The following is a 14,838-nucleotide window of genomic DNA, read 5'->3' on the forward strand; positions in this document are numbered from 1 at the left end:
AACTTTACACAATATAACATTAAATAATATATACGACGAATGAAACATCAATAGAAATTTATGCGAAATAAAAAACAGCATTATAACAGCAGGCACACTTATGAGAAAATGATGAAACAATGGGAAAATTAAAAAAATAGGTTTTTACAGTTTATATAAGGATATGTTAATCGAAAAAGAAAAAGGAATAATTTGAATACATCCAATATTGAGAAAAAGCGCGGGTTTATCGGCGCGATTCGGGGGCGCTCGGGTTTAACCGGATCGAAACGTCTGTGATTGGTCGCGGGTCCCGAGTCAGCGAAACGTGAATCAGTCGGCGTTGACGGAGCAAGGAGTACCGAGTTCGATTTGAAAGCAGTGTAGAAACGGAAAGTTTGTCAGTGCGTGTCGCCGGTGAATGAAGCGGGCTAATTGTTACGTGCGATGGCCGCGTGCTATAGCGAGCAGGCATCATCCAGCTCGGGAAACGTAACGAAAAAGTCACCTGCAGCCGCCGCGAAACCAGTCTGTTGGCAACATAGACTGTTCGGTAAACAACTGTCGCGGTGCAGTCAGGTTAATCAACAAGACACAAAACCGTGCGATGCAAGTGGTATGCTTGTCGATGAAGACGGCCAGCCGACTTGTGAAGTGATCGGTGTGTATTTTAGTTTCATTAATCCCGGTGCTACGTGCGATGACTTTACGCGTCAGCTGCTCGACCTGTACACCAATGTCAACTCGTTATCCCCGTCACACACGGGAAACGATCGGGACACAGAGAATTCCACCAGAGGTAGAGAAAGGAGGAAAAAGTTCGAGGTCGTGCACGTGGTTCTTTGGAGTAACGTAGCCGATGTCCTCGACTTTGAAGAAAGTTTCCGTGCACACGTTGCAGAGTTACCCTGGTTGGCTGTACCGAACTTGGACTACGAAAGAAAGGTAACACGCATCTCTGTAATTCTTTCATATTTCGATTTCCACTCCTCCTATACTTTGTTCGATTTTTATTTATCTTTATTGGGATATCGCTAAACAAATTATGGATAGTAATACTTCTGGCATTCGACAGTACTAAAATAAGGCGTCGTAAGCACGTTAATGTCATGTATATCTATCTTTACTATTAAGTTCTACGAAATTAACAATCATATTTTCTTTCTCGAAAATTTTCAGAAACACTAAAACATTTTCATACTATGTTTATTTCGTAGCTTCTTTGTATCTTTCGTTCGATATATTTTCTTGTTTTCAATTTTATTCACCTCCATCGAGATTATAACGGGCGAAAGAACATTCCTAAATAATTGCACTCGAATTACTCCATCTCTCTCTCTTTTTTTCTGCTTGAAACCGATATCACCAAATCTTTATCACCGAGATCGCGCAGCCACGCTATTTCAATTAAATTCAATCAAATAATTAGATTGGCTTTTTAAGCCGAATAATGGTTGCGTTTGCCGGAACGGCCATTCAGATAACTACTAACTCCTTGAAAATGAAAAAGCGCGTTTCTATTAATTCGAAACACCGTACGAGATGATAATTTTAATGGTTTTCCTATATTTCCCAACGGTGGCAGCTTTTCTTCACGACTTTTTCACCGGCTATGCGAATTTTACGGTCAGACGGGCTGTGATCAATTGAGGCGAGCGTATCATTTGAAATTTGTATACATATGTCTGTCATAAAGTTACACATGTATACATAGAGAAGGCACACATGCTGTTATGCAGAAGGACTGTGCGCGCAGCGCCTTTTTTATTTCCAACGGGTGTTTTAACCCCTCGCCAGACGTGCTATTTAGGGTCCGATTTTATTTGCACCGACACACGAGGCAGAGTCGACTTTCTCTAACTAAAAATCGTTCGTAATATTTCCACAAAACATCTGCTTCTCTACGAACTAACTACTAACGTGCTTTTTCAGTCACGATCAAATATGATTTCTTTTTTCTTTTTTAATCAACATTTGCACGACTTCTTTCTAGTAAAGCGTGTTTTAATCTATTCTTTTTCTTTTTATAGTACAGGTTTATAGACAAATGATATATTATACGAAGATTTAGTCCAAGTCAAAAAGAATCTAACGAATTACAAAATAATTTCAGAAATCCAAGTAAAAGAAATGCCGATTAAGGTAACAATTTCACCCTGCAGATGGTGCTGGAAGAAATTGTAAATCTAATAATTTTACCAAGGGGTTACGAAAATCTGTGAAAAAATTCCTAACACCGTTTTAATTGGAAACAAGCAAATGAATGAATTGAAATTGAGACGAGAATTTTGTTCGTGGCGATTAAAAGCAGACGGTAGGACGGCATCGTACATTGATCTTTTCATCACCCACGCACCTCGATGACGCACATATCTCTTGTCTCGAAAGTTTGAGTGACTCTGCGTTACGTTGCAACACTTCGCACACGCATAGTGGATATTCGGTTTCCCCTATACTTTTTATGCACGTTAACGAGGTTCTACTATCGCATCGGGGTAACGAATTAAAAAGAAATGACACGAGAGAAAAGAGAAATGAAAAAGGAAAGTAACGGTTTCCTATATGACGGTTTGAAACAGCGGTTTACGTTGGATAGTTTGCATTTGTGTAATGGAGATGCTTTAAAATTGCTATGTAAGGCGGCTGCTGTTAGTACTTATTGGATGCATACGCATTAGCAGCATGTGAATGTAAGGAACGATCGGAGGTTGTTATTCTCTGTCTTTTTTTCACGATCATTAGTCAAGCCACTCGAATTGTTAGTGTTTGTGATATATATATATATATATATACACATATAGAGTAATAGACAAAGAAAAAAATATATGTATGTATGTATGTATGTATGTATATACATATATACTTGACAGTCTGATTCGCGAGTAAATGTAACGATAAGAGTCCTGCGCAATTAGCGTCAAGTAGCCTCGTGATTCTTCCTTGCTCGTTATTCCGCCTATCTACCTGATCCACGTTGGGAATCACCCCCTTGAAATCGTAGGTTCTTTGTATACAGTTCCATTCATTTAACAATGAGAAGAGCAACTTTGGGTTGTGGAAGGTTGCAAGAAAGAAACGACGATCAAATTTTCCCTCTTTCACCATCTTTCTCTTTCTCGTTCAACATTTTTCTCAGTTTTTCGCATTGAAAGCAAACAAAGAAGCCAGAAACAATTGCGAAGTAAATTCTTAATTCCATTATTGTCTATTGAAAACAAAATTATTAAAAAGGAAATGTTTCGCGAGATCATAACGTAAATTTGTCAATAAGAACAAAAAACGAAGCAAGTAATTGGCAGAGATTACGGTTAATAACGCGAGTTATCGTTGCGTTACCATGCATCGTTAATGAAGTCCGTATTGATCTCCGGTGGCAGCCGGGGCTATCTTTTTACGTCGCTCCTTGAGAAGGGAGCAAGGGGACTGTGTCCAGTTTGTTCGACAAAATTGAACGGTTAGTGGTATCAAGGAAGCAACTGAGTGTCCGGCTGCTTGAACAGCTAGGTAATAGAGGTGCGCTGCTCATCGTTTGTACGGCGTAAACCGTTTCATAAAGGTATACGGCGGGTGGCTTTGCCTTAGACGCAGAAGCACCTGAGAAAGAGTCAAGGCAGCCTTTGCATTCGGGGTGGCCGACCCATATCTTCCGCAAATAGCTTTCTCATTCGGCCGGCGAGATCAAGAAAGCGACGGAAGGTAGCAAACCGAAAAGAGAGGAAAGATGTTTACGTTTGAGCGTACATAGAAAGAAAAGAGAGAGAGAGAATGTGCGCGCGAATCGGTGGCGATGCAGGTCTCCTCCGCTCCCCGAAAACGACTGAAACAGCAAGAAAAAAAAAAGGAAGGAGAGAGACGTTGGAATCTAGATAGACTTTGAGGCAGTTCGTACACAGAGTGGCCCGTACGCGGCACTATGTAATCCTTCCTCCACCTTTTTCCACCCCCTTTCCATCCACCCACACCCATTTCTCCTCCTCCTCCTCCCTCTTCTGCTCCTGTCTGCTTTTTACCTGGCATATCGTGTAGATTACACACGACCTACTCGGCAGTGGTCAAAGAAAAAGTGTAGTACATACGAATCGTCCGAATAAATGTATTCCAGTGCCTATGACTCAAAAACTCGCGTGAAATCCTGCAAATGCTTTGACGCCGCGCGTATCATACCCATAAAAGTGGTAGAAGGTTGGGCGAATTAAAAAAAATTAAATGTTTCGCGTCATTTCCCTACCGATGCTCTCCCAATGTCTCTTAGCCATTTAATTCGTCTTTTTAGATTATACACTATCTTAATTCCTACGTTCTTATTCTTATTTTAATTTAAGCGACGCTGAATTTTGTTTCTTCTCTTTCTACCCTCCTTTTAGTTAAATATTTCTACTACGCTATTCCGTCAAGGATCTTCCTTTCGAAGATATTTCGATGGGAACGTAAACGTTTCAAACGTGTTCCCATTGTCGTTCGTAACCCTTAAAATTTACAAAATCGATCCTTAATAAGATGCGAACAGTTCTTCCATGTTCCGTAACATTTTCAAGCCATACACAAACGTGTAGTCTGCGTGTAATTGAAAGCATGGTAGTCTTAAGACGTTGCTGGGGTTGACCAATGGAAACACAGTGGTCTCGTCAGTCTCGGTCGGACGAGAGACGTCGGGAGGCCGATATCTGTATATACCAGGGGTGCGCAACTCCAAATTATATTCACCCCTACGTCAAATCGATTAACAACGTTCACAGATCGCGTCATACCAAATCATACTTAATCTAGATGTAATGGTATATACATATACGTCAAGTTCGCTCAATTTTATACGAATTCAATAAAAATGATAAAATCTTGAAAATTGTAGAAGTAAAATTAGCTTTGAAAATGGACAAAATTTGCAAAAATTAGATATCGAATGGAAAATACATAAAATTTTCAAATTTGTACCTGTTTCTTTTCTTAACACATTGTTGGCCATCTATGTTATATAAAAACTAACTCGTGTCGCCAATTATTTTACGCAGAAACTAACAACTTAACTTTCTGCCTGAAGATATAGTTTACTCGTGATTGGTCAACAACGTTTATGTACGAATGTATGAATCTTATTTTTTGAAGTACTTTAAAACGTATTTTAAAAAGCTCTTTATACTTTTGCGAATAACACACATTGCAATGATATAATGTAAAACGCGCGTCGGCGAGATAAACCATTTAACGACAAGAAAGCTTTCCGGAAAATTTAGCGCGACAAAGCGCGCGTTGTGCACCTCTGTCGTTCACGAAGAAGGCGATTGAACGCGCGCGAACGAGTCAACAGTGATCTCATCCCTTCCCCTCCATCGCTCGTCTTCTACCCGATGTCATGGCATGGCAAAGGGTTCCCCTTGCCGGAGACAGACTAAATGGCAGAGTGTCTGCTAAAAAATGAAAAGTAGAGAACGTCACTTTTCAAATTATCCTTCATCTTCCAAAATCTTCTTCCGTATCCGTGATACTCGAAATAGTTGAAACAATCAAAAACGAAGTACGGTTGTTCATACGAAAGAAAGTAATCTCGTTGAAAAAGCCCGTACGATCGAAAGCGATTTTGGGCTCGCGTAATCTTGATATTCGTCGGATATCCGATATTCGACACTTGCTCGTAGCAAGCATGGACGAAACGTTTAATCGAACGTGGCTAGTCAGTGTGTAGATAGAATAATGGTATCACACGAGGATTTTTCGTAGCGACACAAGCGTTCCGTTGCCGGGAGGGAGAAAGAGAATCGACGAGGGTAAGCGGGCGATGGAGCAAGGACGACACGGGGGAACGAGCAAGCAGGAGCGATGGAAGTAGCGTGGTAGGGGACATACAGACCACCGGGGGAAATAACGATAGCACCGTCGAGCGAGCGGCAGCAACGCCAAGGGAGGACGTACGCGTTATCGACCGCTCCAGACGGAGACGGCGAACCAATGTATATATACATCGAGCGTAGGAACGAACGAGAAAGCGCCCTAGGAAATATACGAAGGGACGAGGTAATGCCTCCCCGTGAAGGGTCGCGATAACGTACGACGTCGCACGTTCGGCTACCTAGAGAAAACCCTTCTTGCCTTATTCCAACGCTCACCCTCTTTCTGTTCGGCTGTAGCGCATCGTCCTCCGAATTTTACTCGTCTCCCGATCTCCCTCGATCGGGAAAATACTGCCAAGGGTATATAGTCCTTCCCAAGGAAAAGGTCCGCCAGAAAATAACCTGTCGAGCAACGAAAGTTTCGAGGGAGGATCGATTGCGCGATAGGTGTCGGTTACCGAAGATTTATTGAAATCTCTCTGGTCTTTTTGAACCAGATCCGTTAATCCAGACATCTTTTTGTCTCCGCGGAAGCTTGTATCACGCGACAGATATTCGACTCTGTTGCTTGGTTCGTTGTCGTCTTCGCCTGTAATAGGAAGATTGAACGTTAGGGTATAAACATTTGTTTTAACTGTTAGTCGTTCGAAATGGCGGATAAACGATCATAGCGATGTAAGTATATTGCTATTTTTTTAATAAAATAGTATCGATAATCTTTATATAAATAATATTTAGAAATGGGAGGCGCAGATAGGACAGTTACAGTAATAAGCGCAACAATGTACGAAATGGCGTCGTACGAATGAATTATTCGTCATCGAAAGATCTGAGATGATTGGAAACTTTATTTCACCTCTTAGACTGTTCTTCATTATCTACCCTGGTATAAAAGGCTCCTGCAATATGTCCATTGTGCTTCGATCTTCTCTGCTCCTTTTGTTCTCTTGTAATCAGACAGCTTAACGGGAATCAGTATTCAATGCTAACGAATACTATAGTTGATCATCTTCCCGAGAGAAGTACGTAAGTGTAAGTACGTCCTAGCGCAATCGACAAAAATCGTTAATACATCGTTTAACGGCATCAAAGCATTTGAGACCGACTATTTGCTTGTTTTAGATATATGTATATAATGGATTCTACTGTTTTCCTATTGGTAGAAAAAATATTTTTTTTTAAGAATAAATGGTTAAACATTAGGATAATTCATTAGAACTTTATTAAAGTGAATACAAATAGGATATATAACGGATAAAGGATAGTAAAAATACATAGATACCCTTAGAAACAAGCTATTATATATTATACTTGGCCCGATCACCGTACTACGGGTTTTGCCTGTTCACCTAATACGGGCTATGCCCGATACGGGCTGTGCCCGGTGGGGCTATGCCCGAGTGGGGCTATGCCCGAGTGGGGCTATGCCCGAGTGGGGCTATGCCCGAGTGGGGCTATGCCCGAGTGGGGCTATGCCCGAGTGGGGCTGTGCCCGGTGGGGCTATGCCCGAGTGGGGCTGTGCCCGGTGGGGCTATGCTCGACTGGGGCTATGCCCAGTGGGGCTAGTACCATCTCACATATCGATGAATATTAGGTCGTCCTAAAAGTTTCTTTCGCGAGCGTAAATATTACGGGCAGTACGATGATATTATCATATTATTACGTGTACGTCGATTATCAGCTAAAGTTGTAACGAAAGCCTGTCATAAGAGTAACGATAAGAGTAGAATAATATTGTGTAAGGATCGTTATCATCGGAATATACGCGATAACCGAATATTCTTTTTTTTTTATTTGGAAGTAGTTTACAATCAATTCTCATTGAGTATTGTAAGTAAATCATTCTGCCGTGTACCCTTAGATTACCCATAGATAGACGTAGAAACCCTTGCTTGAAGGATAATCTTGGAATTAAATAAAATAATCAAAGTCTCTATGTGTATAAACAGCAAACAGTATGGCAAGCTCCATCAGTAACTTTATTACAAAAGTTCATTCGAAACTACGAGAAATTCAAAGCAATACAACTGAAGAAAGTATGTAGGTAGCTGCAGCTACCGCTTGTTTCAGAATCCACAAAAGAATTTCCAGCAAGTCTGCACCCTTCGAAACTGCCATCCTTTCTTATTTGCGCCGCTGCAGGGACTTTTAGCTTTCTTATCATCTCTGTTTTCACGGTTCATACTATGTATTATAATCGTGCAGCCTGCTAGAAGAGACGGCGATTCTTATTATCAACCGGGCTCAGCCATCTTCGTACCACTAAAACGGGAAGATACTTCCTTTTTAAAAAAAGGATACGAAAAGAAAGGAAAGGAATTGCTAATACTTCTCTCTCAACTCGAGCATAATATTGAGAGGGTTGACTGCTTATCTAGGAAAAAACGGAAATCTAACCCCGTCTGGGGTTATTTGCTTATACGTATCTTTCCCGTGCGCGTTCATCCTTTCTTATCTCTTCCGGCTTGAAAAACTTTCAACCAGTTTCTACTATCATGTTCGTGCCCCTTTCCCTTGCCTTCCATTCTCGTCCCTTTTTTGCCTCTTGTAGCACTGTAATCATGCAGCTGGGGGGCAGAAGGGATAGCACTCATTGTCAGCAGACATTACTCCCCTGTAGATACTCGTTGCGCCCTTTTTCGCCGTGCTTGAATTTCGTTGCGTGTTAGAAGGATAACGGAAGAAACAGAGGCGGCAGGCTACGTGTTTCGAATTTCTTGAACGTGCGTGTGCACGCAGCACACACGACGCCTCGTTCGTTTATATCGTCACGTTATTCCTCTCACGGTTCCTGAAATTGATGGGTTTCGATCTTTCCATCTTTCTCCTTCCTTTTGCTTCAACTCTTTTTTTTCTTCTTTGTAGCCAATACTCAAGTACTCTGCGAGCTGAATTCAAAACCACAGTTTACGTGGCGAGAAACGTATTTTCGTAAAATCGTACAACGTAAAACACCGATGAGAATTGCGCTATTACTTTTATCGGTATGACTCTGGATAATAATCGAATGTAAAAGTAACTTTTATATCGATTTCTCTTATTTTATCGTGTTTTGAAAACAATTTGGAGAAATATCTGAATTGAGGCGTAAAGAGGAAAACAGTAATTTTACTATTTCTGATTAGCGTAAATATATCAGCCGCCAATTTAATTTATCACATATTATGCTTTAATGCTTCCCGTAGATAATAAAATTATTAGAGCGAATAATTCTGATCAGGGTGTGTGCTTTCGTTCAATTTTATTTTCATCCAAAATCTCATTATACATATTAAAATATAGTAAATTACAATACACGTATTTCATCGATATGCAACTTCAATTACTCCTGCCTAGTTACACCTTTCACATTTCATTAAAACAGGTTTCGTTTCGTCAGTATACACGGTTCTTTTTCTTATAGAAATATATGTTAGAACGTTTATATAATCACTTAAATTTTTCTCTCGATTTCATACTTTGATCAGGAATCAAGAGATTATTGCAATCTTGTCGAATGGAAATCTTCTCTTGCGATTTAAAACAAATCTCTGGCTCTCGCGAATATTTATGGAGGAGTTTGAAGAATCTCACGATCAACATTGAAATACTCTTATAGCCGACCAAGTATCTCTTTTACAGACCAGACTGACTCGAAGGTATCGGATAAAGGCCGATGTACCAACTTTGATTTTATTGGACGGTTCTAACGGCTCGGTGGTAACCAGAGGAGGCGTAGAGCGAACCATCGGCGACTCCAGCGGGGCTGAATTTCCTTGGAAAGCTCCTCATCCGAAGGCTGCTCTCGAAGATGGACCCTTATTGCCATGTGGAGCACGCGATAGTAACGAACCCATGCTACACGAAGAGTTACGTCATTGCTTTAAGGGTGTTTACTTCAGCGCACATTGGGTATATACTTACATAATATTCTCATAAGTTTCAACTATGTAAAGCTAAAAAGTATATTTCTCGTATTCGTCTCGATATTTATAAATCGCACAGATGTACACAAAAATATTCGTGTACGAATTATTTACAGCGCTAAAGTAGTATTCTATTCTTCAAACTATCGATTTCTTGGAAATTTATAATTAACGAGATATTGGAAAATATGATTAAATCTACGTATTTTTCACCGTAGTTAAAATTAACCGTTTGTGCTCTAATTCTCCTGCACTGAATAATCGATCAACAATTCCAAACTGTTTCATGTTTATATTGTGCAAGTTAAAAAGAGAATCTTAGGTAACAATAACAGTGTGAAGCTAACGATCATAAAATAACGTTGTTATTTAATAATAGTTGTAGAAGACAGGGAACAAAAAATATATCATCTTATTTGACTCGTATTTCTTTTGAATTAATTATTTTGACGAGAAAGTATAACTTTTTTTCCTTTATAAATATCATATGGAAAATGATATACATTTTCTGCGTTTATACAGTGTCCACCTTGCAAAGCATTTACTCCACAACTTGTGGACACCTATCAGCGAATTCGAGAAAGGGGTCACGATTTCGAGGTGATCTTTGTAAGTTCAGATAGGTAAGTTGAAAAAATTATGTCACTTATTCATTTCGGATAAAACGTAAAATATATACTTACATAGTAAGTAATTACGGTATAGTCATTAATTGAAATACAATTTCTATGATGTTAGGAGCGAAGAGTCTTACAACGTTTACATTGAAACGATGCCTTGGTTGAGGATACCTTTTAGTCAAGAAGAGAGACGACGAAAATTAGCAAGTGCTCTCGACGTACAAGCAATACCCACTTTAGTAATACTTGACCCCCGAGATAACATTATAACTTTGGATGGTCGGGCGGAATTAATCGAGGATCCTGAAGGATTGGTAAATAAAAATTTATTGAATCGATTTGTATTACTTCGTCGTTTTTTTGCTGTTTTTGATATAAAGTTTTCAATTTTTCAGAATTTTCCATGGACCAGTCGTCTGGTGAATATTTTAACTGAAAAATACGCCGCTTCGTTACATGATGCACCGGCAATTATTCTTTTTGTCGGTAAGTTCACTTTATAATATTTGTATACAAAATGATCCGACACAAAGATAGAACAAAACTTTAGAAACATATTGGTCGTTAAATAAATAAACATCTTTCTATGTATGTATAGTACCGGTAGTTTATTTATGTCATTATTATGCTCTGACAGAAGGTGAAGACTGTGAGATTCAATTCGCAGAGAGTGTATTATTGCCAGCTGCACAGGTGTACAGACAAGGTAGACCTGACTATGATCCAAATTATGATGATCCAGATGATATTTTGCAATTTTATGTAGCATTAGATGTAAGTACCAATCGTATTTACCCATAACTAATTATTAATAATTACTCTCAATTTAATGGATATACTATTGTTTTCCTTATAGTGTGAAACATCAGATATTCTTCGTGAATTTGTCGGATTAGATGATGCTGTACCTCTCTTAACAGCAATTGATATACCTCGAGGAATTTATGTGGTGATGGAAGATGGTGCCGAAATAACTGTAGATTCTGTACAACAATTTGTCGATAGTTTTCGCAATGACAAATTGCCTATAAACAAAATAGCTGCAGTACACAAAACTGCTAAGAATGATTACGTTTCTACTTGAATTTTTGAAAATCAATTGACAATTTTATACAAAATATTGAAAGCCATGTGGAGGAAGGAGCAGTCAAGATTTTAAGTGGTCATTATACAACCACAAAAAAAAGAAACCCCATCCTCTCTTCTCAATCCTGTCTCTGTGATACCATTGCTCCTTTCGTAGGAAGGATCTCGCGCAAAATGGCGCTTGTATTCGCACACCCCTTTGTGGAAGTAACCAAAAGACATGTATTATAATATCATAGTTAATAAAAACTGAGCGAATTGTATTTTTAAGTGTACACATGCACACGTTAATATATTATATTATGTACTACTTAATAAACGCCAAATGAACACGTCGAACGTATCTTGAGTTACTAGCAAGTGCTTGTTATTAACTCTGTTCTCCATATAAGTAATAATCGTTAATCTCATGCCTTGATTACAATTATTTTATAAATTAAAAAATAAATGAATGTGAAAAATTGAATAAATTTATTCATACATTTTTTAAGTTAATTTTGTTCTTATATAAAAATTATAATTATTACATATCATTTACATTATACAATATTTGCTTTATCATCCAATAAATTTTGTTATCAGTTATTTCGTACGTAAATGAAAATATTACTAACTTACATTTGTCAGTTACAATATGTCATAAAAAATAAAATGTACTTAATCGATCCTGTCGTATTTTTAAAAATGTTTCACGCGTTATTGTTACTTCGTATTATTTAAAAAAAGGAAATAAATATGTGTGAAGAGAAAATTTCTATTTTATATGTTAAATAAATTACTAAAATTTTAAGCTAGAAGAGATGCTAAAGCATCCAAAAATCTTGGTCTTTCTTCGATTTTCAGTCTTATTACTGAAACATAGAATATTAGTATGTATGTAGAAAAATAAATGCTAAAAATGTCATAAGTTATCCTTACTTGTAGAGTCAAAGTAATCTGCTTCTATGTAAGAATTTGTATTTTTCGCCGCTTGCTCAAAGGCTCTTCCAAATAAACTACGATAAATATTAATATTATACATGCAATAATATTAAATCCACTTAAAATATTTCCATAATGGATTTCAATTAATTACTTATAATTACCTTCTTGGTTGATCTTCACACACTGGTGGTATGCCAATCATTATACACATTTTCTCTTCTGCGTCATACACTGAAGAAGCTACAAGTGGCAATTCCGGTGCCCGCCTGTTTTTTGAAGATTCTACATAAGCCTTTAGAGTAAACTGAGCTAACATTATTAATGGATATGGATGCGCAAATATAAGATTGTCAGCACTTCCCTCTGGAATAATTATGTAAAGAAATGAACCAATGTTTTTTATTTCCTTCAATTGTAAAATACTCTGTGCAGTCTTAAAAATAGTTTTAAGCATAAGTTTTGCTTTCTCTATACCACTTTCTAAAATATCTTTTTTTGTACGGGATAAACAGTCCAATGCATCTAAAAAACAACCTTGTGGTAATTTTGTCTTTGACTGAAACATTTAAAAAATCGATGTATTAAAATATACACAAAATTAAACAAACAGAAACATAAGTGTTAGATACTTACAGAAGATTCCATTACAGCAAGCATAGCATAAACTATATCTGAAGCACAATATTTAAACTTGTAACCATACTGCAGAGTAAAACTTGTCCCAATTATAGTATCTACTTTATATTTTCCTGCTAATTTTTCTACCATTTGTTTAAATTCTTGCCTAAGTGCAAGATCCATTGCTGAAAATCGTTGCTTTGATTGCGCTAGTGGCAAACCCATGTCTGCCAATAATCCCTTCAATCGTTGTTCTCCTCGAAGAGACCAAAGTCGTAACGAAACTGCAGTTGGTACTGAGTGTCTTAAACTAGCTTCTACAGTCCAATGGCGATATAACACAAGTAGGAGACTACATTTCTATGTAAGAAAATAAAGTTTGTATTTTATCATACATAAACTTCATAAAATTGAGTTAAAAGGATACTCTTTGTCATAAGTAATTTTAACTGTACTTTGTCGCTGTTCTTGCTTATCAACTTCAGCTCCTTTATGAGTTAATCTAGATACATGGGCTTGAAGGGAACCTTCTTCAAGAACGCTTAACCTTGATTCTACTTTACCAAGAATAGCTTGTTCTGTAGAACCAATTATAGCCCACCAAACCATATCCAAATTATCTTTTGTCATATTCCATGCCATTTCAAATATAAGCATTGCACTCTACAGAAACACAAAATATATTTAAATTCTTATATTCCATATTATAATAATGATATTTATATATTTTTTTGATAACTCATACTGATTTGCTATAGTAACTGTACTGTGTATAATTGAACAAAATAGTTGCTCTTTTCTCAGTCCATTCTCTTCGTTTGGTTCTTCTAATAATATCTTCTTCATTTAACCTTCGCCTTTTTGTCTGAGATCCATTATTTTCTGATTCTTCGTCTGTTTCATTTTCATCAGACTAAATTTACAAAGGAAAATTTCTCCAATTTTTTTATTGTTAAATTAGCTGGTCATATAAAATTGAAACAAATTGCTTACAGAATCATCTCTAAAGACATCATTATATTCTGGAATTTCATCATCTTCATCTGGTTTACCAAGTATACGTACTTGATCTTCTGAATATACATTACATAAATCGTAAGGCCTATGGCTATCAACGATATAAAATATCACAGATTCTGTAGGTTGTAACAGTTCTACTAAGTCTAATGTACCCCCACAATTTATAAAAATAACATTCTTTACCTAAGTAAAAAATAAATATTAATAAGATTTGGCACAAAAATATGATACATACATATGTTTTTTAAATTTTTATTACCTCCTCACAATTCTCTTCAAAGGCACGAACCATATCCTGAATACCTTGAATAGGTACAAGGGTATATATCATGTTATCATATTTAAAAAGTTGTTGTAAAATTCTACAGGCACAAATGGCATCAACATCAAAGTTAACCAACAGTAAACACCTCTACAATAAAGAATTAATGTTAGTATCTTATTTCATAACAAATAATCTAATGTATATATAATTATGATAATAATATATAATGTATATTTATTTATAATACATATATAATCACTTTGTCATTCAACAAGTGAATAAAAATTAAAGAAAAAACATAATAATAATTTCAAAATTAACTTAAATAAATTGTACAGTAATTTAAAAATATACTTATAATTTTAAGAAAAGTTGTAACCTATGTAAACATGACAAATTTTATAATCGAAGGGTTCGAAAAATAACTCACATCATGTTTTATTAAGCGGTAAAATCCTCTTTCTAAGTTTTCCACAAACATGATGCAGTGATCTTCGGCATGGGAATATTTTTTATATTCACTGCTCTTTTTATTCTGTTTCACCCATCTCTAGCTTACCGCGAAAACTAAACATAACAGTAGCCAACAGTGTCG

At 37.1% G+C, this 14,838-nt stretch overlaps 2 protein-coding genes across 2 annotated transcripts; one reads left to right on the plus strand and one right to left on the minus strand.

Moving 5' to 3' along the window:
• The first annotated feature begins 301 nt into the window (after positions 1 to 301).
• On the plus strand, positions 302 to 11,759 carry LOC117206095 (nucleoredoxin-like). Its single transcript, XM_033445096.1, has 7 exons — positions 302 to 924; positions 9,427 to 9,696; positions 10,233 to 10,333; positions 10,449 to 10,644; positions 10,726 to 10,816; positions 10,968 to 11,104; positions 11,187 to 11,759. Exons 1-7 carry the CDS (start codon positions 427 to 429, stop codon positions 11,412 to 11,414), a joined length of 1,521 nt encoding a protein of 506 aa, XP_033300987.1. The 5' UTR covers positions 302 to 426; the 3' UTR covers positions 11,415 to 11,759.
• A 111-nt stretch (positions 11,760 to 11,870) lies between these two features.
• LOC117206092 (cell division control protein 45 homolog) lies at positions 11,871 to 14,724 on the minus strand. The gene is made up of 9 exons (XM_033445093.1): positions 14,674 to 14,724; positions 14,238 to 14,390; positions 13,952 to 14,161; positions 13,704 to 13,871; positions 13,386 to 13,621; positions 12,974 to 13,310; positions 12,502 to 12,896; positions 12,335 to 12,411; positions 11,871 to 12,267 (listed from the first exon to the last, which is right to left on the minus strand). Exons 1-9 carry the CDS (start codon positions 14,722 to 14,724, stop codon positions 12,203 to 12,205), a joined length of 1,692 nt encoding a protein of 563 aa, XP_033300984.1. The 3' UTR covers positions 11,871 to 12,202.
• Positions 14,725 to 14,838: the final 114 nt, after the last annotated feature.

This window comes from Bombus bifarius, unplaced genomic scaffold (assembly GCF_011952205.1).
Source record: "Bombus bifarius isolate JDL3187 unplaced genomic scaffold, Bbif_JDL3187 scf7180000007996, whole genome shotgun sequence".
NCBI classification, from domain to species: Eukaryota; Metazoa; Arthropoda; class Insecta; order Hymenoptera; family Apidae; genus Bombus; species Bombus bifarius.